Below are 24,470 nucleotides of genomic sequence, written 5' to 3' on the forward strand. Positions count from 1 at the left end.
CAAAGAGAGAGACCGCGATAGTGAGAGGCCCGCGCGCCGCAATGAGGAGTGGCCCCCGCTTGCCGCAAGGAGGGGAGGCCCTCGCACAGAAACGAGGACCCAGCACAGCCAAAAATAAATAAACAAATAAATATTTAAAAAATAGTGTGGGAAAAAAAAAAAAGAAAAAAAAACTTTCCTTTAAAAAAAAAAAAAAAAAAGTTAGGGTTAGGGTTAACTCAAAATGAATTAAAGATATAAACGTAAGACCTGAAACCATAAAGCTCCTAGAAGAAAACATAGAAAAAAGCTCCTTAACATGGGTCTTGGCAACAATGTTTTGGATATGACATGTAAAGCAAAGGCAACAAAAGCAAAAATCAACTGGGACTATATCAAACTAAAAGCTTCAGCACAGCAAAGAAAACCATCATAAAAAAGGAAAGGCAACATAGAAAATGCAAGAAAATATTTGTAAATCATATATCTGTTAAGTAGTTAACATCCAAAATATATAAAGAACTAATACAACTCAGTAGCAGAAAGACAAATAATCCAATTTTAAAATGGGCAAAGGATCTGAATAGACATTCTTCCAGAGAAGATAGTCAAATGGCCCAGGTACCTAAAATGGCACTCAACATCACTAATCATTAGGGAAATGCAAATCAAAACCACAATGAGATCTCACCTCACACATGTTAAAACAGCTATCACCAAAAAGACAACAGATAACAAATGCTGGTGAAGATGTGGAGAAAAGGCAACACTTGATGTTGGTGGCATTGTAGACTGGTACAGCTATTACGGAAAACAGTAAAGAGGTTCCTCAAAAAACTAAAAATTGGACTACCATAGATCCAGCAATTCCACTTCTGAGTGTACATCCAAAAAAAAGAAAGAAAGAAAAGAAACACTGACCTGAAAAGATATCTGCACCCCCATGTTCACTGCAGCATTATTTATAATAACCAAAACATGGAAACAACCTAAGTGTCCCCTGACCAAGAATGGATAAAGAAAATATGGCGTGTGTGTGTGTGTGTGTGTGTATATATGTATACACACACACACACACACACACACACAATGGAATACTATTCAGCCATAAAAAGAAGGAAATCCTCCCATTTCCAAAAACATGGATGGATCCCAAGGGCATTATACTAAATGTAACAAGACAGAGAAAGACAAATACCATATAATCTCACTTATATGTGGAATATAAAAAAACAAAAAACCCAAGCTCATAGTAAAAGAGGTCAGATTTGTGGTTACCAAAGGCTGGAGGTTAGGGGTGGAGGAATTGGATGAAGGTGGTCAAAAGGTACAAAATTCCAGTTACAGGCACACCTCAGAGATATTGCGGGTTCAGTTCAGACCACTGCAATAAAGTACTGCAATAAAGCAAATCACATTAATTTTTTGGTTCCCCAGTGCATATAAAAGGTATGTTTACACTATATTGTAGTTTATTAAGTGTGCAATAGCATTATGTCTAAAAAAATAATGTACATACCTTAATTAAAAAATACTTAATTGCTAAAATATACTAACCATCATGAGGCTTCAGCAAGTTGTAATCTTTTTGTAATAGTAACAAACACCACTGATCCCAGATCACCATAACAAATATAATAATGAAAAAATCTGAAATATTACGAGAATTACCAAAATGTGACAGAGACACAAAGTGAGCAAATGCTGTTGGAAAAACAGACTTGCTCAATGGGTTGCCACAAAACTTAAATATGTAAAAAATGCATTATCTGAAGTGCAATATAGCAAAGCACAGTAAGGATACCTGTACTATTTACCTCTGTCTCTACCGTCTTATACACAATGTTTAACATTCCATAAAACATTACCAGACACACAAAAAGCAAGAAAAGCAATCCACTGTCAAGAGACAAAGTGGTTAACAGAATAACAAAGAAATGATCAAGATGTTGGAATGATCAGATAGAGAACTTTATGTTAAAAGGTCTAGTGGACAAGGTAGACAACGTGTACAATGAGATGGAGAACTGCAGCTGAGAAGTGGAAACTATAAGAGTCAAAGAAAAATGCTAGAAATGAGGTAAAGAATGCCTTCAATGGTCTCATCAGTAGACATCAGAGCACAGCTGAGGAAAGAATCAGTAAACTTGAAGACAGGCCAATAGACATTAGCTAAACACTAAGAGAGAAAGTGGAGGGGAGTGGGGAGGCGATCGGAAAAGGGGAAAAGGGGAAAAGGAGGGGGGAGAAGAAATAGAACTGAGCACCCATGGCTGTGGGACAGTATCAGTCTAACAAATGTATAATAAGTTATTCAAGAATTTATATGAAGTATTTCCTGAATCTAGCAAAAAAGAATAAAAAAAGGAAAAAAAAAAGATCATGAAAACAGTATGTGCTACCATCTGCGCATGTAATTTGCCCTCAAGAATGCTGTGTTCTGCTAACCATTTCCATAACTCTCTGCAGGTCAGCCTTCTCGACCTTGATCCTCTGAACTCAACTCATTCATTACCATAATTGCAGCCACCTGGCTTCTGATGTTTAAGTGCCACCTCCAGGCCTCTACTGTTTTGGGGTCCTATGACATCCCCCCTACCCCCTCTGCTATCAGTGAAGCAGGTCTGCAATGGCATTTCCAGATGGCAGCCCTAGACCTCAGAGGACATGGAAACAGTTTCTCAGTGATGTTAGGACCTTTTCCACCAGCGATTTTTCAGTGCTTTGGTAGAGGATGTATCCTTTAGGCCCCCCCATGGCACAAAATTATCTGGTATGATCCATATTCAGTCCAACCTGCCTGCTTGTTTAAAACCTTCAATTGTCTGCAACGGCATTTCTGGCATTTTGACACCTATAACGGGGGCCATTGCTTTGTCCATGCTGCTAGGAACTTTCCAAATACACCTCAACTTGTACCATCAAAAGAAATCAACGATGGTCAGAAGCCAAAGACAGTTGCCCCAATAAAAGCCACGATACCTTGTCCAGTTTCTGGGCCTGAGTCAATTTTGGACTTAGAACTATGTATTGAATGGTCATTGTATGACCATGTATGTATGCTATGTATTGAAGGAGAGGCCAGATCCTGGAAGGGAAGATTCTGCAACACCAAAGCAAACATACAGTCATGAATCTCTCAGACCACCCCCAAAGGGACCAATGACCATTTACTCAAGTAGCTGTATACCAGGGGAAGGGGAAAACCCAAACATTTCACAAATTATTAAGTACAAGATGCAAGAGACTCGGGCTTCCCTGGTGGCGCAGTGGTTGAGAGTCTGCCTGCCAATGCAGGGGACACGGGTTCGAGCCCTGGTCTGGGAAGATCCCACATGCCGCTGAGCAAATAGGCCCGTGAGCCACAACTACTGAGCCTGCGCGTCTGGAGCCTGTGCTCCGCAACACGAGAGGCCGCAATAATGAAAGGCCCGCGCACCGCGATGAAGAGTGGCCCCCGCTTGCCGCAACTGGAGAAAGCCCTCGCACAGAAACGAAGACCCAACACAGCCATAAATAAATAAATAAATAAATAAATAAATAAATAAATAAATAAATTGTATAACTTTAAGAAAAAAAAAAACATGATTTGATTTAAAAAAAAAAAAAAAAAAGATGCAAGAGACTCAAAGTGTTATCTGGTCCCTCTGTTAGACAGGGGGCATGCATAGGGGTGAGATAATAAATAAAACCTGGGCCAGGACTGGCTCACAATGTATGCACTGGGTCCACAAACACATCCAGAGGACATTGCCCCAGTCCCTGAATGTATAATTGGAACAGACATGTTGGCAAACACTCATCGCTTCCTTGGTCTACAGTGTAGAACAGCCAGATGGAAGGCTCTAAATCTGCCCTCCCCCATACCCTGGCCAGGATAAATAAAACCAATATCCCACATGGAGGGAAATGACAGAAATTAGTGCCACCCTTAAAAACCCAAGTATGCAGGGCTGATGGTCCCTACAATACTTCCATTTAATTCACCGCTCTGCCGCTACAAAAACCAGAAGGAACGCGGAGGATGACAGTGGACTCCCACCAGCTCAACCAAATAGCCCCAATTCTAGCAGCTCTGCCGAATATGAAATCTTTGCTAGAGCAGGTTAATACTACCTAAGTACACAGTACACAGCAACTGACCTGGCGAATATATTCTTCTCTATCCTCATTAGGAAAAAAAAAGATGGAAAACACTTTGCATTCACACGGACAACAGTACACATTTACATTTGCAGTTTTGCCTCAGAGCCATTTGGTCATCCTGCAGAAATCACCCTGGTTCACCCTGGTCCAGTGACGTCCCGTTAACAGAACCAGATGAGCGAGAAGAAGTGGAATGTTGAAGGCTTTAGTAAGATACATATGCTCCAGAGGGTGGGCAATCTTACAATTCAGGGGCTTTGTCATGTCAGTAAATTCTCAGGGGTTCAGTGGTTTGGGTAATGCCAGGACATTGCCCCCAAAGTAAAGAACTTGCACTTCCTGAAACAGAAGGAAGCACAACGCCTGGATGGCTTCTTCCGGTTCGGGGGCAGCATATTCCACAACTAGGAATAACGTTCTGATCCATATGCCAGATGAGAAAGGATGCCTGAACACCAGGCTCCTGTGTCAAAGGACCAGCAGGCAAGAAGAGTCACCACCTTAGCAGAGGTAATTAAACGTGAACATCAGAAGAAAGGAGTAGTATACACAAAGGGCACAAGGAGAACGACATTTCGGGTGCAGATGATGCACTTAAGCGTCTCTTGGTGTTCCCTTGTCCAATTTCGACAGTAAATGGACAAGTGTAACAACCCTGGCCTAAGAAGGGCACGATAACCAGGGGTTGAGACCTCCAGGGTTGAGGGCCTGAGCCACACCACCAGGTAAGCCCTGAAGACCAGATGTGCTAGCCAAGGGGAAGGGGAATCTAGAACGGATAGTAGAGGAGGGAGAAGATGATGCAGTTGTGGCCCCAAGGTCAACTACAGCAACAGGAGCCCCCCACGGTCAGCAGGTGCTTTCCTTCTGAGAGCATCAGCTTGACTCCAGCCTCTGCCCACCCTTCCTTCCACAGGTGTGACCCCTGAGCACTTCGATAAGCCTGTTGCACACTAACCTCCATCTCGGTCTGCCTCCTCTGAAGCCCAACCTACAAGAAACAGTAATGTTTATACCTACATTTCAGGGGTGTCATGTTCCATTAAATAACACATGTCAAGTTGTTTGGACAGTGCTCGACTCATAGAAGGCATTCAATATGTAAGCATGAGAAACTGTATCCTAGGGAACAAGAGAGATAAGCTTATGTAAACCCCAGGATTATATGTATCTTCTAGATGCCAGGTGAGAGGTACATAATTCCTGAGACACAGAACACAGGAAGCATTGATTTTAGATGTATGCTCAGCCTCACTAGAAGATACTAAGTGGAAACAAAGGTCAGTACTACAATCCGATTATTTACTATACTGATTGTATCCTTATTTTCAACTGATTATAGAAGATGTAAAAACTGCAGAATTTGAAATGCAGTTGAAAAATAAAGTAAGGAACAAATGCTTATTAATACAATATCTTAAAATTCTGGTATATTAATTTTTATTAAAGAACACTAGGGGTCACTAATGGACCAAGAAAAGCCCATAGGTCCTCATAAAGTTTTGGGAGCTGCATTTTTATTTGAAAGGATAAGAATTTAAAGTGCTTTGTAACAAACCACATGCCTTTTCAACTTATCATTCTATTTATTAAATCACCACCCTATCATATTTTAAATTATCTTCATGGTAAAAGATCACATCAGAACAGGATAATTTGATTCCTTTCATGAGTACAATTAGAAATTAAACTTTGGCAAAATTCAATCATGTTTAGATACTGAGCACATATATTTTTAACGTTTCCTATGTGGCACAACCATTTAGCTTCAGCTAAATCTTATTTTCTAATACAAGCGATAAGATAATATGTATGCTAATGTTCAAATCAAACTAAGGCCTAATTTAAGCATCGTCTTATGTTCGAAGTTGAAGAAAATAGCCAGATATGCAAAGAACTGAGCATAGATTTGATTTGATCTAGGTAATTGATCTAGGTAATTACACAGATGGTAATTATGCAGTAAGACTTGTGCTCATGGAAGATACAAAAAAAGTGAAATGTATAAATTCCTTGGGAGCAAGATTAATATGATATAGTGGTGGCGAAGACACATACAACAATAAACTATGGTACAAGGTAGAAGATGAATGACAGTGCTTGTAATATTCTTGGGAAATCTGGAAAAGGACGGCTGCCTTCCAGCTGCAGGAAGTCAGGAAAGAATTTATGGAGACAGCATTTGAGCTGCACTTTCAAGAATGGGTTGACATGGGCCATGTGAAAATAGATGGTCAAGAACTCTCCTAGGTACATAGAGAAGAATGAGAAGTGCAAGGCTATAAAGGAAAATAGCAAGTAGTTCACATATAAGTCAGGCAAATTAAACTATCTACAGCTCATTTTTGAGCCTCCCCTGCACCGACCCCAGAGTCAAGCAGAGCAATTAACCCACTACGTTTATTTTTTTAGTATAATGGGTATTTTTTTCTCAACTTTCATGAGACTCCATATCTGGTCCACAATTATCAACATATGAACAAATAGACCCAACAGTGTGAAATGTACTAATTCAAACATGCTTAGCACACACTTACTGGGTTAATAATTTATATGAAAATTGGTTAAATCTAATCATTAGAATAATAAAAAGTATAAAATCATATAATAAATTCATTCTTGAACTTGTGATAAATGCACATAAATCTTCCAATTATGGGATTATAAAATAACCTTAGGGAGTATGTTAGACTATACTTAATAATCACAACAAACAAGAAATAACACCCTATGTCATAGTTAATTTACCAGATCATTCAAATAATCAAAAAAAGTATCAGGAAAGAGGAGTGAAGCAACTTTTGACTATGGTGGCATAAAGAGATCTGTGAATTGTAATCCTGAAAAAAGAGTATAAAATTGGACAAAATTACAAAACTACTCATATCATGGGGCTGGATATCGACTAAAGACAACAAATTGAGAGGCATACTCAACAGGAACTAGAATTTCAGGTAAGAACATCAGGAGTCTTTAACCTTCCAGCCTCAGGCTATGGCCACACACATCCCGACCCCCCTACCCCCACCCCCTTCCCCAAGAAGTCTGACCAAGCCAGGGCTGGCAATGAAAGCCAGTAGCTTTGCCAGAGGGAAATGACTTGATTTGGAGCAAAAAAGTAGCAAATTCAGTAGGAAACAAATGGAAAAACGTACAGCACAAGGCTCCTTTTCCCATTAGAGTGTATTTGCTTTCTGTCGGGGGTATAACAAATTACCACAAACTCAGCAGCTTAAAACACCACAAATTTATCATCTGACAGTTCTGTATTTCAGAAGTCCAAAATGGGTCCCACTGGGCAAGAATCAAGGTGTCAGCAGGGCTGCTTTCTTTCCTTTTAGAAGCTCTAGAGGAGAACTCATTTCCTTGCTTTTTCTACTTTCCAGAGGCTGCCCACATTCCTTGTTCCCCTTCCTCCATTTTCCAAGCCAAAAACATTGCATCTCTCTGACCATTCTCTCCTAGGCACATCTCCCTCTCATTCTGACTCTTTTTCTGCCTCTCTCTCACACTTTTAAGGACCTTTGTGGTTACACTGAGGCCACCAGATAATCCAGAATAATCTTCCTCTTTTTAAGGTCAGCTGATTAGCAACCTCATTCCATCTGCAACTTTAATTTCCCCTTGTCATGTAACCTAACACGGCCACAGGTTTTGGGGACTAGGATGAGAACGTCTCTGGAGGGCCATTATTATGCCTACCGCATGGGGCAAATGGCAAAACAGCCTGGAAATGAGAGACCCAAAAAAGGACAAGGTAAGCTGCCCATACATTCCTGGCTGACTGTGCAGGAGAAATAGGAGAAGGCCCTGCAGAAAGTAGAAGCAGAGGCAGAAGTGAGAAACGGCTGAACTCTTACAGTGCTCCCCAACCTACACACAGATCCATCAGCAGAGGGTAGAAGCTCTATGCTTCTGAGTATTCGGGCAAAACCTCTGCCCAAATACTGGCTGACCACTAGGCTATGTAGATGCAGGGGTGAACTCTAGGAAATTTAGTCCATTTGGGGTGTCATAACAAAACCACCACAGATTGGGTGGCTGAAACAGGATTTATTTCTCACATTTTCGGAGGCCGGGAAGACCAAGGTCAAGGCACAACAAGATTTGGTGTCTGGTGAGAGCCTGCTTCCTGGTTCACAGATGGCCATCTTCTCACTTTGTCCTCACATGGCAGAAGGGGCACGAGAGCTCTCTGGGGTCTCCTTTATAAGGGAACTGATTTCGTTCACAAAGGCTCTATCACCATGGCCTAATCACCTCCCAAAGGCCCCATCCCTGATACCATCACTTTGGGATTTGAACACATGCATTTCAGGGGGATGCAAACAATCAGGACATAAGAGAAACTACGGTAAAACATTAAAACAATTTTTTTTTAGAAAGAAGAGCAGAGATATCAGTAGGCCAGACACATTCCATATTTCACAGATGAAGGCCAGACAAGTTAATAAAAAATAATAATAATAACCTCAAGGGGAAAATGTCAGAATTCAGAGTTGCTAAAATTATATTATATACAATGTCTAGTTTTCAAAAAAAACTTGTGAGACATGCAAAAAAAAAGGGAAGTATGACCCATAGTCTGAAAGAAGCAGGTAATAGAAACTGACCTTTAGTGGGCCCATATGTTGAATTTAGCAGATAAGAAGTATAAAGCTGCTATTATAAATATGTCCAAAAAGTTTAATATCCAAAGGTATAAAATGGTACACTAAAGAATATTTGTAAAAAACCAGAGAAGGCAGTAAAAGAGGAACTAAGGAACAAAAAACCTGAGACATATAGAAAACAAGTACAAATAGAAGACGTAAATCCAAAGTCATTAACAACTAAATGTGAATAGACTGAACTAAATCAAAAGGGAGAAATTCTCAGATGATAAAAACATACAACGGAATTATATGCTGCCAACAACAAACACACATTAGATTCAAAGACACAAAGAAGTTGAACGTAAAAGGAGACGAAAAGACATAATATAACCAGTAACTATAAGAGAGCTAGATTGGCTATATTAACATAAAACAAAATAAACTTTATGGTAAGAAATATTACTGAAGGCAAAGAAAGACATTTCATAATGACAAAAAAGGTCAATACATCAGGAAGGCATATCCCATATAACATATCCCACATAATCCCCACTATAAATGGATATGCACCTAACAGATCCACAAAATTCATGAAGCAAAATCTGACAAAATTAAAAATATACAATTCAAGAATTAATAGTTGGAGACATCAATACCTCACTCTCAGTATTTGATAAAACAAACAGAAAATCAGTTAAGGATAAGAGAACTGAACAGCCCTATCACTAACTTAACCTAATTTACATTTATAGAATACTCCACCTCAAAGTAGACTACATTTTTTTCAAGCACTCAATAAACATTCTCTAGGACAGATCAAATGCTATACTGTAAAATAATTCCTAATACATTATAAAAGAATTTAAAATACATTCTTCAAACCACAATTCAAAGTAAGTTACATGATCACAAGGGAAATTAAATCAGAAATCAACAATGGAAAGAAATTTGGTACATCTCCAAATATTTGGCAAACAACATACTTCTATATATACCTGTGGGTCAAAGAAGAAATCACAAGGAAAATTTAAAAATATTATTAATATTATTACAACCTTATGCCAACAAATTAGACAACTTAGGTGAAATGGAAAAATATCTAGAAAGACAAAATAACTGAAACTGACTCAGGAAGAAGTAGAAACTCTGAACAGATTATTAAATAATTAAATTGATTTAGTAATTTAAGATCTTCCCACACAGGAAGTCCAAGCACAGATGGTTTCACTGGTGAATTTTATCAAATATTTAAGGAAGAAGTAATCTTTCACAAGCCTTTCAGAAAACAGAAGAGGAAAGAACATTTCTCAACTCATTCTACGAGGTCAGCATTACCCTGTTACCAAAGCCAGACACACACATCTCAAGAAAACTACAGAGCAGTACCTCTCATGAATACACACCCAAAAAATCCTTAAGAAAATACTAGAATCCAGCAACATATAAAAAGGATTATTGACCAATACCAAGTGTGATTTATACAGGAATGCAAGGTTGGCTTAACATCTCCAAATTAATGTAATATACCATATTAATAGATTAATAAAAAATCACATGATCATCTCAAAAGACAGAGGAAAAACATCTGACACCCATTCACAATTTAAAAAACAAAACAAAGCTCTCAATAGACTAGAAATAGAAGAAAGCTTTCTCAACCTAATAAAGGGCATCTAAGAGAAACTTACAACTAACATCATATTTGCTGGTTAAAGACTAGATGCTATTCCCCAAAGATCAAAAAACAAGGCAAAGATTTCTGCTCTCACTGTATTTATTCAACACTATACTAGAATCTAGCTAGTAAAACCAAGAGGTGAAAAAGGATCCAGATTGGAAAGGAAGAAGTACAATACATTTGTCTTTATTTGCAGATGATATGATCTGGTATATAGAAAATCCTATGGAATCAACAAAAACCTACTAGAACTAAAAAGCAAGTTCAGCAAGGATAAAAGAGCAACATAAACACTGTCTTTCCATATAATAGCAACAAGAAATTGAGAACAATTCCATTCAAAATAGCACCAAAAAGAATACAATGCATAGAAGTTTAACATAAAGAGAATAAGATCTGTATATTGAAACCTTAAAACACTGCTGAAAGAAATTAAAGATCTAAATAAATGGAGAGGCATTTGATGCTCACAGATTGGAAGACAATGTTGTTAAAGTGGCATTTCTTCCCAAATTGATCTGCAGGTTCAAGACAACACAATCTCTATCAAAATTCCAACAGGCGTTTTTATAGAAATTAACAGAATAACCTTAAAATTTACATGGAAACACAAACTTTTGACTGACAATAGCCAAAATAATTTTTCAAAAGATCACAGGTTGGAGAACCTACACTACCCAATATCAAAACTTAATTACAGGGACTTCCCTGGCGGTCCAGTGGTTAAGACTCTGTCTGCACTCCCAATGCAGGGGGCCCAGGTTTGACCCCCTGGTCAGGGAACTAGATCCCGCATGCTGCAACTAAAGGTCCTGCACGCTGCAATGAAGATACCTCATGTGGCAATGAAGACACCACATGTGGCAACAAAGACACTGCACATGTCAATGAAGACACTGCACGTGGCAACGAAGACCCGGAGCAGCCAAATAAATAAATATTTTTTAAAAAATTAATTACAAAGTAATGTAATAAGACAGTGTGGTATTGGTGCAAGTATAACATATAGATCAAAAGAAGAGAACAGAAAGTCCAAAAATAAATCCTTACATTTATGGCCAACTGATTTCCAACAAAGGTGTCAAGGCAATACAATGGGGAAAGAATCTTTCCAATAAACAGTGAATAGATTTAAAAATGTGGTATATCCATACCATGGAATGTCATTCAGCCATAAAAAGAACAAATTATTGATACATGCTACATCATGGATGAACCTTAACATAATTATACTAAATTCAAAAAGTCAGGCACAAATGTTTGTATGGTTTCATTTACAAGAAATTTCTAGAAAAAGCAAATATCTAGAAACAGAAAGTAAATCAGCGGTAGCCTGAGGCTTGGCTAGAAGCAGGAAATGAATGCAAACGGGCATGAGGAAACTTTCTGGGGGAATGGAAATGTCCCAAAACTAGATTGTGGTTGTGGTCATACAACTGTGTAAATGTACAAAAAAAAAATCACTGAAATGTACACTTACAGCAGGTGAGTTTCACGCAATGTACATTTTTCCCCAGTAAAGCTGTTTTAAAAATAAAAAGAAGATGAAGACGGTGCAGGAGTTCCCCATCCCTGGAGGACACAAGCAGAGACTGAATGGGCTCCTATCAGGGACACGAGGGTGGAGTCTCCATGACCTTCATACTTGACCTCACTATCCATCACTAAGAGTGTGAGGTCTTTTAACCCAAAATGCTGGTTTATACATTTTTTGTGGCTTTTCACAGTTGCTATTCCTAGGGTTATAAGGAGAAAACATTTGTGACTGCCCTTCCAAATATTTCACTTGCAAACACTGAACAGAGAATGTTTTTCACCTTTCGTCCTGTAAAGGCAGCCCGATGAAGTGGCGTGTCTCCCATGTCATTTAATACATTTACTTCTGCACCAGCCTAGTAAACATGAAAGCTTTAAGCATCTTCCACATATCAAGAAATATACAAAAGTGAAAACAGTTTCCTAAAAATATATTAAATGTTTTAAAAATTAAAATAATTGTTAATATTGACCGGTTGTCACTACTAAAAATAAGTTCAGTTCACAGTAAAACAGTAAGCTTACAGTAAAAATCTACCTGATAGGTAGAAAATAAAAAGCTACTTTTCTTTAAAAACTATACACCCTTTGCTCTACTTTAGAAACACTCATATTGAAAAAAAGGAGAACCGTCTCTGAATAAAATAGCACATTTTCTCCACCTATTTAATTTAATGAGTTTAAGGGAAAAAAAAGAAAAGATGCCACCATTTAAATGGTAGAGGAGCTGGAGGTTTAAGGGCTGCCTTAGCTCCTGGATTTCAGGTTTGGGGCCACCAGATCAATTTTAAGATGAAACCCAATTTCAGAAATATCAGTATGTGTGAAAAATTATTCATCACAGAATTGAGAAATATGAGTTCTTAAGTTACACCGTGCTCATTAAGAGATTCTGACATTATTTTTTAATTACAAAGAATGTGCTTTGGTCATTTTTTTAACTATGCTTAGAAAACAACATAGTATCTTCATTAATTCATATGTCCATTTTTGCAACTCTAAAAAGTCAATGATGTAAAAATCAAATGACTGAAAAAACAGAATTTTAATTAGTCAGGCTACCCTAATTCATGTATTTAGCAAAGAACAATTAAGTGATTAGCAACTGCTTTAAACAGGCCGTTATGCATCATGGCCCAGACCGCTTTTCCAAGACGTTTATAATTTCCATAATAGCCATATTTTATTTATTTAAAAATTAAAGCCGTACATATACCTTTAACAGATCCTGGACCACTTGCCTATGTCCAAAATAGCAGGCCAGATGAAGAGGTGTCCAGCCCAAATTAGACTTACTTCTTCCTAAAAAAAAAAAATGGAAAGAGGTATTTTTAGATGTTACTGAGGTAACTGTACAATAAAATTAATTTCTCCTTAATACTCTGCTCCAACACATTGGCCGGCGGCTCCCTTTCACACTGCACTGCTGATGAGTGAGAGGCAGGAGACATGATACTATAATACATGTTCTGAGTGAGATGGGTCAGAACTCACAGGACCCAGATTCTGGGGCCACCTTCCTAACTCGATGTCCTCACTCTTAACAGGGTGGAAGGAGACTTGAAGGGGGTTACATTCAAACTGGCCTGCGGCTCTAAGGTGCCGAGCGAGTGTCTAACCACCCTGCCTGCCGTCAGCAAACAAGCACGTGGGTCTCTTGGCACAGCATTTCCTGAAAAGCACCTCTTGTTGAAAACCTGTCCCGCGTCAGGAGAGTGGACAGAAAGGGGAACTGGGAACCAATCCTTCCTGCAGCGTTTAGCAAGCGGTCGGCGCTGCAGACGGTGACTGAAAACGGAGCCTTGACCTCAGATAAAATCTCAGGTAATGAGGATAAGGGTTACCAATATGGGAGAGTCCAACTAGATAACAAGAACCCAAATTAAAAGCAACGGAATGTCAGATCCCAGCTGAGGAGAGGTATAAAACAACTGTGCGTGGTGAAAACAAGCTACATAATTCAATTTAGGAAAAAAAAAAATAGGGCATTATAGCTTAGAGCTGAGAGAGCTTCAGAAGATCTCCAAAATTCCCAATGAAGCTTGAGAGAATACAGCCTATGAAAGCCACGAAAGCCCACCACCGCCCTAGAGGGTCTCCCAAAGCCCAGCAGCAGGCTGCCCGGCCCTGCCTGGGAGGAGCTGGAGGTTAACGTCTGCCCTCAGCTCCTGGATTTCAGGTTTGGGGAAAACAGAAAGCCCGCCACCAGCCTCAGTGTACCCAGAACAGGGCTCTAACAGCTCCCAGAGGGACTGTCACCGCCAACAGTGTCCCTGTGACTGTTTGCCACTTACCAAACTCCCATAACTGTTCCCTCTCAAATGGGTGCCCTCTGGAACCCCTAATTCCACAGGCAATACGTCCTAGAGCCATGGTCTACTGCATGGAACATTTCTCTTTACCCTCTGTCCTTAACCTAGCTCTTCCTGATGACAATGATTCTCCTTCATCCCTCGGGGGGAGGCTCCCCCGTTCCCACACCCCCACTGGTCCTCACGGCACAGAGCCATGTGAATCTCCACGCCAAAACCCAACGTGGCCTTTGGTCAATGACCTCTCATGTTACAACCCCTCCTCTGAGGCTTCTGACATTAAGCACCGCTACACGCCCCGCAAATGCTTTCTCTGCCGCCATCTACCGGCCTCCCAGTGGCTCACCCCTCACCAGTTAACTCTGGGCAGCAGTCTTTCTCCCCGCGGCAAATCCTGCCACCATCCTAGGGGTGACTACTACGAGCCAGTATCCTGGTGTCTCCGATTCTCAGCTTCCCTCACTTCCCCGCGAACTTGGCCTCTGCTCCACGTCGGGTACCCAACCCCAGGGCCAGAGTCTGGATGTCATCACCACGTCTGAACTCAGGAACACAGAAAGCCCACTTTCCCACAGACTGCCCACTTTCCCACTTCTTCACACAGGCAAACCCCCAGACTTGTTCTTCAACTGAACTGACCCTCCAGTTCTTTAATCGCTTTCCCTCTATGTAAATACCCCCACCATCTTCACTTCCTTCCGTAAATCCAGCATATATTTCTTGGTCCCTCACTTCAACACTTTGCCAATATCCTCAATATCCTATCTTTGTCACAGCAGCCTAGAAAAACCCCAAAGCCTGAAAAATACACGAGCTCAATTTTTTCTATAACCACACCCAGGTTGCTAACAGTGGTGGAAGAAAAATAACAAAACCTTGTGGATTCATGGCTCCATAAAGTCAGGATCTCATACTTCAGCAAAGCCTTCACTGCTGCCTGGCAATCCTTTCCACACTGCCGTTCAGGTGTCCCTCCTATGTTCCAGCACAGGTATTTCAATCCTCACCACTCCCCTCAAGCCTCTTACCCAGACACCTGCCTCTTAGCAAATGATCTGATCTCTTAGCTTCACAAAGAAAAGAGAAGCTTTCATAGGATTCCCTGGGCTTCCTGGCACCAAATCCACCCCATACCTCTACCCACAGGCGCCCATCCTTCCTCCTGAGGCCTCAGAATAATCACGCTTCTTGGATCCGGGATCCCATGCCCTCCTGCTTCCCAAGTACTCCTTTTCCTCCTTATCTTCAACCTCTCCCTCTTTAGTTGGGAATAGGAAGGAGCAGGTAAGGATTTGCGTCTTGTCCATCTAACAAGCAAAAGCACCCAACCCCTCCCTCTCTGGTCCCGGGCGCCCTCCGGCCACTGTCCTCCTCACTCTCCTCCCGTCCCCACCCCCGCCAGTCTTCACGCTTCCCACCTCGCGTTCCCTCCCATCAGCTACCCACCCACTGCAGACCAGGTTTATTTCCCACCGCATCACTAAAACTGTCCTCAACTTTTACCAATAAATGGTGTCACTGGATCCCAGGGGCACTTTTCAGCAGCCAGCGCACCACGTCACTGGACGGCATCTGACAGCCCAGGCCAAGAGCCTCCACAGCCCTGCACTTTTTCCCAGGGCTCTGTGGAAACTCCACTTTCTCTGATTATCCTTCTTTACTAGAATCTCCAATAATGACACCTCTTGGCCCTTTCTCACTGCTTTGTTTATAGGCTCTTGACTTCAAAATCCATATTTCCATTTCCATCTCTCTACTATTCACCTCCATTTGGACGATACAAGAATACCTTATGCTCAGGAGGTACAAAGCTGAACTCACTTACCTTACACATACACATGTGCACAGAAAAAACACCTGTTCCCCCTCCCACATCGTTTTCACAATGAACTGCCCCACTATTCACCTCCCTTCTCAAGTCAGAAATAAGCACCACTCTTGCTGCCTTTCTCCTTTTCACCCCCGCCCAACTCAATCAGCCCTATCAATCCTACCTCCTAAATGTTAACTGTACCTACTTTTCACCATTCCCATTGCTTCTACTCCCATTTAACCCAACAGTCTCCTCTGAGTTGCTGCAGCAGCTTCTGAACGGGTCTCCTCACATCTAGTGCTTCCACATGGGATTCTGAATCAAGAAGTCATAATTTACAAGATCCTAAATAATTCTTAAAATACTCCAAATACCAGTAAAAATGTTTAAAAAAAAAAAAAGGGCCATACTGTACAAGTTCTTGATAATCTTTAATAATTAAAATCTACTTTTTAATTTCACTTTGGTAAATAATGTAGCAGAGATACTTTCCCCTATCAATAAATCAGTATCTACATAAAAAAATAAGTAAATAAATGAGCTATTAAGTCATGAAAAAAAAAATGCTCCGAATATCCTTTGTACTCTTTACAACTTATTATGGACATCCAAAATTTTTTATCAATAAGAAATACCAAGTTTAGAAATATTTACAGAAAACCGTACCCTATACTGAATATTAAACACTGGGAAACACCAGCAGACGTTATGGGTAATACTCAAGTAACTTCCCATGCAGACCTTCCAGCAAAGCAACAGGACAGCACTACACAAAATCATGTGTTGATGTTGCCAATATAAGCTCTTATTTTGCTTTCAAAAACTTATCTCTTAGATCACTCATAGAATTTATACAAAGCATGCTACGTGTATAAACATATTAGTATTTATTTCATTTGCAAGAATGTCTCGCCATTAGCAACAGACAGGACCATGAACACACACTCATAACGGCAACAGCTACAAGCCAAACTGACCAATTAGCTCTTTCTTTGTGCCCCTAGCCTAGAAGTGTTGACCTTAACCTTCAACTGCACGTCAGCGCTTCCCTCTCTCCCTTCAACTTGACATCAGTGGATTCCTTCCAACCAGTAAGTAACATCTCTATGTTGATTGTTGAGCTTTAATTCTTGCAGAAGAATTATACTACACTTTACCATTTTCTCAATTTCTCAGGGTTTGGAAAAACAAAATGAGATAGAAAAGAAAACCAAGAAATGCCAGGCACAGTGATTCCCATGTGGAGACACTCACACACCCAGTCCCAGCCCTCCCCACTCACTGCTGTTGGGTGAACTCACATCACCTGATTACGTTGTTCCTCTACATAAACCCTTCAAACTGCCCTGACGACAAGTCTGACTGACAGGTATCATGAGGGTGAAATTTTGAAAAAGCAGTAACACCTGTCTGTCAGTTTTACATTTCCAAGTAGGTGACTCTCCACTAACTAGCCTGAGACAACCATGGGTGAGGGGGGGGTGGTTGGTAGAAAGTAAAGGGTTGCTGAAGATTATCAAACCAGGCATGTTTCTGGCATTCCAAACAGAACCCCAAGGTAAAGATTAAGAACCAGGTTTCTGTTGAAGGATGAGAAGGATTTTTAGAATTCGTTTAACATTCCAAGAACCGACTCAGACTACAATTTCTGGACAACTCAGAGCGTGGTTTCTTCACTGCTACAAAGATAATACTCCTTCCGCACTGAGGGTGAGGCCATGAAGTTTGCTGCTCTATGACAGGAGGAGAATGTGACACAGCAGAACAAAATACCCGTCAGGGACAGAGGGCTGTGGGAGAAGAAAAGACGTAAAATGGGGCACGCGGCTCCTGACCCTAAGCCCGGAGAGTGAGATAAGTCGAGGGAACACTGAGAACAGGCAGTGGCATGTAGGATGCTAGGAAAAGGTCCCCTACCAGGCCACCTAGCCTAGCACCAACCTGCACGGTGGCCACGTCAAAGTAAACTCGGTAGTGCAGGCAGCGGGAAGGCCAAATGCTGGCTACCTAGAACTGCTCCGAGCCCCCATGGGTCACTCAACACCCCCATGGCCACACCCACAGGAGTGTGGCTGAGGTGAACCAGCAAGCCTAGGCCACGTGCCACAGGGAGACATGAGAGAGGTTCAGGGTGACACAAAGCCAACAAGAGCCAGGATGAGACTCCCAACACAGCCAAGGAGCACCACCTGTGCTTATGAAAAACCTGCATTTGACTCTGAGGAGTTTTACTTCAGCTACAAATGCTTCAGGGGCACTAGGAAGACAGGTCACCAAGGAACCAAAGGCCGTACACACAGAACAAGGCTCGCCTTTACATTTACAGGCCACCTTAGGTGAGATGGGGGAGGACACAGGTGAGAGGCTCTGGGAGGCTAATCATTTATCAAAAAAGCTACTGAAATGGAGAGACCCAAAGACTTATATTTAGTCCTCCAAACTTCCAGAATGAGAAGGCACTCGTTGAAATATCAGAGCCAATTTAGAAAATAAAGCCTATTTCTCTGCACCCCTGAGTTTAATATACTTGTAACCTTGCTACACAAGGCACATTGTGATTTGGCTGCTACCTACCCACCTAGCCTTATCCCTCACCCCTCCTGCCTGCAAAATTCCTTGCCATCTAGGCTGCTTCTCACCTCAGGACCTTGGCATATGACGTTTCTTCTGCCTTGACCCCTTTTCTTCTCTATTTTTACTTGGCTAAGTCTACGCACTCTTCATATATCACCTTAGAATAATTTCCTCCAAGAAGCTAATTCTTCGAGTTCCAGTTACATACTTCTTATATGTTCCCTAACACCCTGCACTTCATAGCTTCCATATTCTATACATATTGTGCAATGCAGACTAGTCTGAGTTAGTAATCTACTAATCTCAGTGAGGGTAAGGATCCTGTCTGACAACATTTCTAAGGTACTTCACATGCTTCACCTACAACGTCTTCGAGAAAAAGAAATTATCATAGCATGCATCCTGTGGACTTGGGGGTCACCCTTGTAGTTCATAAGGTTTAGGACCCATGCCAATATTAAGACTGGATCTCAATTTCTCTGACTTAGAGGGGAGAAGGAGAGTATCCACTCTTACGGGGGTTCTTCCTAGGATAAGAGATGAAAATTTATTGCAAGTTCAGAAAGATTAGTGCTAAATAAATGATAAAGTAGTGCATACTCATAAGAAAAAGCTAAAAAATCCATTCAAAGGTTACCTTTGCAGTTAATGTCAGCAGTTACTTCATTCCTTTCCATGGTTTCCAATAACTGTCTTACTTCTTCAGCGTTGCCGTTTCTGGCATGATGGAGAAGCTGTTGCTCTGCTTCTGTGCTCATTACTAGATTTAAAAAATAATAACACTGCTATTATCGAAGAACATATATTAGCTTTTGGATATTATCTGCTAACAGATAAAATGGGAAAAAAAATCATGTTCATTCTGCAGCTAATAAGACAGACACAAGAACTGATTAAATGAATCAGCTGCAGGGCCAAAACTTGACCTTGAGACTACATGCCCTTTGTATTATTACTGAAGAAGTGCACTAGACATTTGGGCAAGTTTCTCACTCTCTCAAAGCTTCAGTTTCCTCACCTGTAAAATACAATCAACCTCATGACCTGTTGTAAGACTGTGTCTGTGAAAGCACACTGTCAAGGTATTCTGTAAATAGTTATTAGTACAACATCAATAACCAGATATAAAGTTAAAATACGGCAATTCAGCAGTTTGTATAGAAATATCATAAGGCTGAAATGTAAATTAACACAATGTGAGAAACTTGTGAGAAAATAAATTACAGATAAGGATCCTGGAGCCACGATACTTACAAATAACTCTCATATTTTCTTACCAAGCCTCAAGCCAACTATAAAGGACTACAATCAAATTTAAAGCATTGATGTCAAAATGTTATGAACAGCAATTCCCAGAAAAAATACAAATTTCTTTCATACTAATAATCAGTTAAATGCAAATAAATCAAACACAATGATTTTTTTTTGCCTACCTGATTAGCAAAAATAAAAAAATTAAACACACCAAATGCTGGAATGAACAGAAAATGTGCACTCCAGTAAACTGCTAATAATGTTATGCATATTATATATTATAATAACATTCACACAATCCTTCATATGTTGCAGAGGGAGAGGCAACAATTTGACAAGATGAAATAATTTCAAAATACACAGAGGGTTCCAGGAGATAGCCAAGTAACAAATACCAGGGATGTGTCTCCCCACCTACACAACAACTGCACTGGCTGACTCTGTCTGATGTAACTAACAATTCTTTGGAACTCTGGAACCTCCTGCAGGCTTGCAACTGCCAGGGAAGACTTGGAAGGTAAATGTGGTTAATTTCAGCTCTTAGGGGTAGCAGCTCCCTACCCCCCACCTCCAGCCACTCAGCAGGCACCTGTGCATGTGCTTCCGGAGCAGCTTGCTGGAGCCGGCATCAGCAAAAAGGACCCTGTCCTCCAAATACTGGGGAGCCAGGCTCTGATCACTGATTGCTGCTTCTGACCACAGAAATGCAGACAAAGAAGTGGGCAGCCATTGTTGTTGCACCTGCACCCTTGCTGCAAGCCTCTCCAGTGGCCTGGACTGCCAGAAGATTTAAAGGGCCAGCACCCTTTTTCCCCCTCTCTTCTTTTTTTCTCTTATCCCGCTTAAATTTCCCCTTAATTTCCCTCTTTTAAAGACTAGGACATTCACAAACAACGGCATATATGGGGAAAATTACAATGTGACTGTTCATGCCCACCAAAGGCTCAAAAAAGACATGAGACAACCTTAAGTTTAGGCTGGCCCTCAGCAGAAGGGCAGTCTACAACAATCAAAGACAAACAAACAAAAAAAAACCGACAAAAAATTAGCAAACCCTGAGGAAGAGGAGTATCTGATTTCTAGAGTTACTACATTAGATTCAAATGTCCAGTTTTCAGCAGCCAAAAAAAAAATCACATGGCATATAAAGAAAACAGGAAAGCAGGGCCCCTTCAAAGGAAAAAAATAAATCAACAGAAACTGTCCCTGAAAAAGAACTGATGGCAGATATTCTAGACAAAGACTTCAAAAAAATGTCTTAAAAATGCTCAAAGAACTAAAGGAATATATGGAAAAAGTCAAGAAGATGTATGAACAAACTTAAAATAAAGAGATAGAAAGCCTAGGGAATTCCCTGGTGGTCCAGTAGTTAGGACTCCATGCTTTCACTGCCCGGGGCTCAGGTTTAATCCCTGGTTGGGGAACTAAGATCCCATAAGATGCACGGTATGCCCTCCAAAAAAAAAAAAAAAAAAAACAATGCATGGCTAGATTGCCTATAATTTCTTAGATTGTAAATATGTCTATATTTTCTTGAATTTCAGAAGGAAAATTTTTTAATAACAATTTTCCCCCTGAATTTTGTTTAGACAGAACATTGGTGAAAGTATTCTTTACCCGTGGGTGGAGAAAATAAGAGATGTCCTAAGAGAATAAAAGCCTAAAAGGAAACCAAAAAGAAATTTTGCAGCTGAAAAGTACAATAACTGAAATGAAAAATTCACTTGAGGGATTCAAAAGCAGATTTGAGCAGGCAGAAGAATCAGTGAACTTGAAGACAGGACAATAGAAATATCCTTTTCCTGCTTTTTAAGAATGAATCAAAGAACATTTGAAGTAAGTATCTTCAGAACATACTAGAAATTGTTTATTATTACCTTGGGTTCTCACTACATTGGGTTTACAGAAGAAAAAAAAACCCGCAATTTTTTTTAAGTTTTTCAACTTCTGTAAAATAAATATGAAGAGGGTAAAATTAAATCTATCATCTACTTAAACAGTTCATTGTAATATCATATTAACCACGACAGCTGCTCATTAGCACTGCAATTGGAATTAAGAGTTATTCAAAGGTTTGCTGAGTACCCACCAATGACAGAGACTGCTACAGGCACTGGAGGTATGATGATGGACAATATAGTCCCTGCCCCCCAGCCAGGGCAAACACGCACACAATCATACCAAATGTGCCAAGTATAGTAATGAACAAGGGACGGTGGCTGTACAGAGGACAAAGGGGGTGATTAGCCCTTTACCTGCATTAGTATGGGAAGGAATCACAGAGAAAGTGAAATTTAAGCTGGGACTTGAAAAATGAGGTCACCAAGACCAGCAGGATGAAGAAGGTTTCCAACCCCGATGGACAACTGTTACACCAGAAACAATCTTGGTTGAAGATGTGGCTCCATTTGGTCGTGGTGAGTTTGAGATTCCTGTGGGAAACAGAGAGGGAGATGTCCAATAAGCAGTCAGCTAATACCAGCCTGAGCAAGAGAAAGCAGTTATAGGCTAGAATTAAAATGGGGGGAGTTATCAGCACATCAGTAGTCATTAAAATCATAGGGGTAAATAAGACCTCTTACTGGGAGAAGACCAACACTGAAGGCGAAGGCGGCCAGTCACTATGGTCCAGCAAGAAAGGCCTAAGCATGGACAGAGGGACAGGAGAGGGCGATGGCACTGAAATCAAGAGGGGAGAGGGTTTCAAGGGGTTGGATAGGTGTGAAATGTCAAAGGAAGGGCAGGGACAAGGCCTGAAAATGCCGACTGGTTTGGCAGCTAGGCCATTGATGAACTCAAGAATACTTTAAGTAGAAATGACAGAGGCAAATAGATGTGGGTAAATTGAGGAGTGAAAGTGGGATGATGGGGAGAGACTGCAGCAGATTCCTTGAAAGCAACTCTGTTTTGAAGGGCTGGGGATAGCTTCAGTTTTCGGATATTAGATACCTAGGCATGTTCGTAGGTTGTGGGACAAGAGCCAGGAAAGAGAAAAAGCTTGAAAGACAGGAGGAAGGAGGGAAGAGAGATGAAAAAGATCCTAGAGGAGCCTGAAGTGAGTGGATGAAAAGCCCAAGCAAGGATTAGCCTTGAAAAGAGGAAGCACCACACTAAGGCCGGGGGCAGGGCAGAGGGTAGTTAAGGGGCCGGTGGGGAGCTGGGTAGAGCTCCTTCCTGTCTGATGCTGCCAATTTCCTACGAAGAGAAACAGATTCTTCGGTATCTTCATAGGCAAGAGGAGTCTTACTATGAGACAGGATGGGGAGGGGGGCATGGAGGGGAGAGGTAACAGAGGTAGATAGAACAGATTGTTTGAAAATTAAAAAGGGTACAAGGCCAGTTAAATTTCACCGAGACAGAAAATTAAAACTCTTGTTGCTCTGTGCCTAAATTCCATATGTGTTCATTTTAACACAGGCACCTGTCTGATTAAAAAATATTCTTAAAACAATTCATTCTCTCCTTTTCAAAGCAATTTCCCACCACATCCATTAAAACTAGCTACTCTACCTGCAGGCTGAGCAGACTCTAAAGGTTTGCCAACTGTAACACTTGGGACTTAAGTCAAATAAGCAAGACCTTGAGGGTAAATTCCAAAATGCAAACAGGCATTTTCAACACTTTTCCTTTATAAACTTCTATTACTTTAGAAAGGAGTGGTAGGAGTTGCGGGGTGGGCTGACACTTTGCCCTATCTCCCTTTAGAAACAATTTTGTAAAATCATATATACATTTAGAACTTACTTCCATAAACAAATTATGTTAGGAGCAGAAAACAGTAAAAACACAATTTTATAACAAAATAATTTCCTAGTGGCTCTAACACCCAGTCAAAATAGCACAACTCCAAAAATACCTGTAATTTAAAGACCAAGTAAACTTCTTAAAATGATAGCTGTACTACAGTAAAACAAAATGATCATTATGTTCCTTTCACCTATGCTGCAAAGAAACTCAGAAGATGTTCCAAACCAAGACATAAAAACATTCATTATTTTTTCTTCATCCAAGAACCATTATAACTAAAAGTCCACTGCCGTCTATGCAGACCTGAAGATTCAGAATTTGATACATCAATAGTACCTAAAACTTTATTCCGCAGGTCAGCATCTAGGTAGCCAGCTTGGGCTAGGAAGGTGCCCAACATGACATCCACAAGAAGCTGCAGTTTCCCCATCACCTCCAGGGCCAACAACACTTTCCCTATCTCTACTATCACAGTGTTACTATCAAGAAACCCTTAAATGAGGGCTGACCACGGTCCAGGCATTGTTCTAAACTTTGGTGACACACTAATGAATAAAACCAGGCCTTACATTAGGATAATTTATGTTTTATGTTATTATATATTTTAACATATATAATATATATTAATATATATGTGCTTATATTTATATATTTTATATATATATATACACACACACACATATATATATATATATGTATACACACACATTTTTTTTTTTTTTTTTTGGCCATGCTACACAGCTTGCAGGATCTTAGTTCCCTGACCAGGGACTGAATCAGGGCCACGGCAGTGAAAGTGCAGAGTCCTAACCACTGAACCGCCAGGGAATTCCCAG

General features: G+C 40.5%; 1 protein-coding gene across 3 annotated transcripts in view; it reads right to left on the reverse strand.

The window, feature by feature from the left end:
- The window catches only part of OSBPL1A (oxysterol binding protein like 1A), a 216,604-nt gene that overhangs the window by 185,769 nt on the left and 6,365 nt on the right, over positions 1 to 24,470 (reverse strand). Inside the window, exons 2-5 of one of the 3 annotated variants that reach the window (XM_036823536.1) lie at positions 22,143 to 22,319; positions 19,271 to 19,393; positions 13,151 to 13,236; positions 12,216 to 12,290 (exon numbers count right to left, since the gene is read on the reverse strand). In XM_036823536.1, the coding sequence (XP_036679431.1) occupies positions 12,216 to 12,290; positions 13,151 to 13,236; positions 19,271 to 19,391 (282 nt within the window). In that variant the 5' untranslated portion in view covers positions 19,392 to 19,393; positions 22,143 to 22,319. The remainder of the gene's footprint in view (positions 1 to 12,215; positions 12,291 to 13,150; positions 13,237 to 19,270; positions 19,394 to 22,142; positions 22,320 to 24,470) is intronic. The other 2 variants (XM_036823537.1, XM_036823538.1) reach the window with 2 other exon arrangements.

The sequence above is a fragment of the Balaenoptera musculus genome, chromosome 14, assembly GCF_009873245.2.
Source record: "Balaenoptera musculus isolate JJ_BM4_2016_0621 chromosome 14, mBalMus1.pri.v3, whole genome shotgun sequence".
NCBI lineage: Eukaryota > Metazoa > Chordata > Mammalia > Artiodactyla > Balaenopteridae > Balaenoptera > Balaenoptera musculus.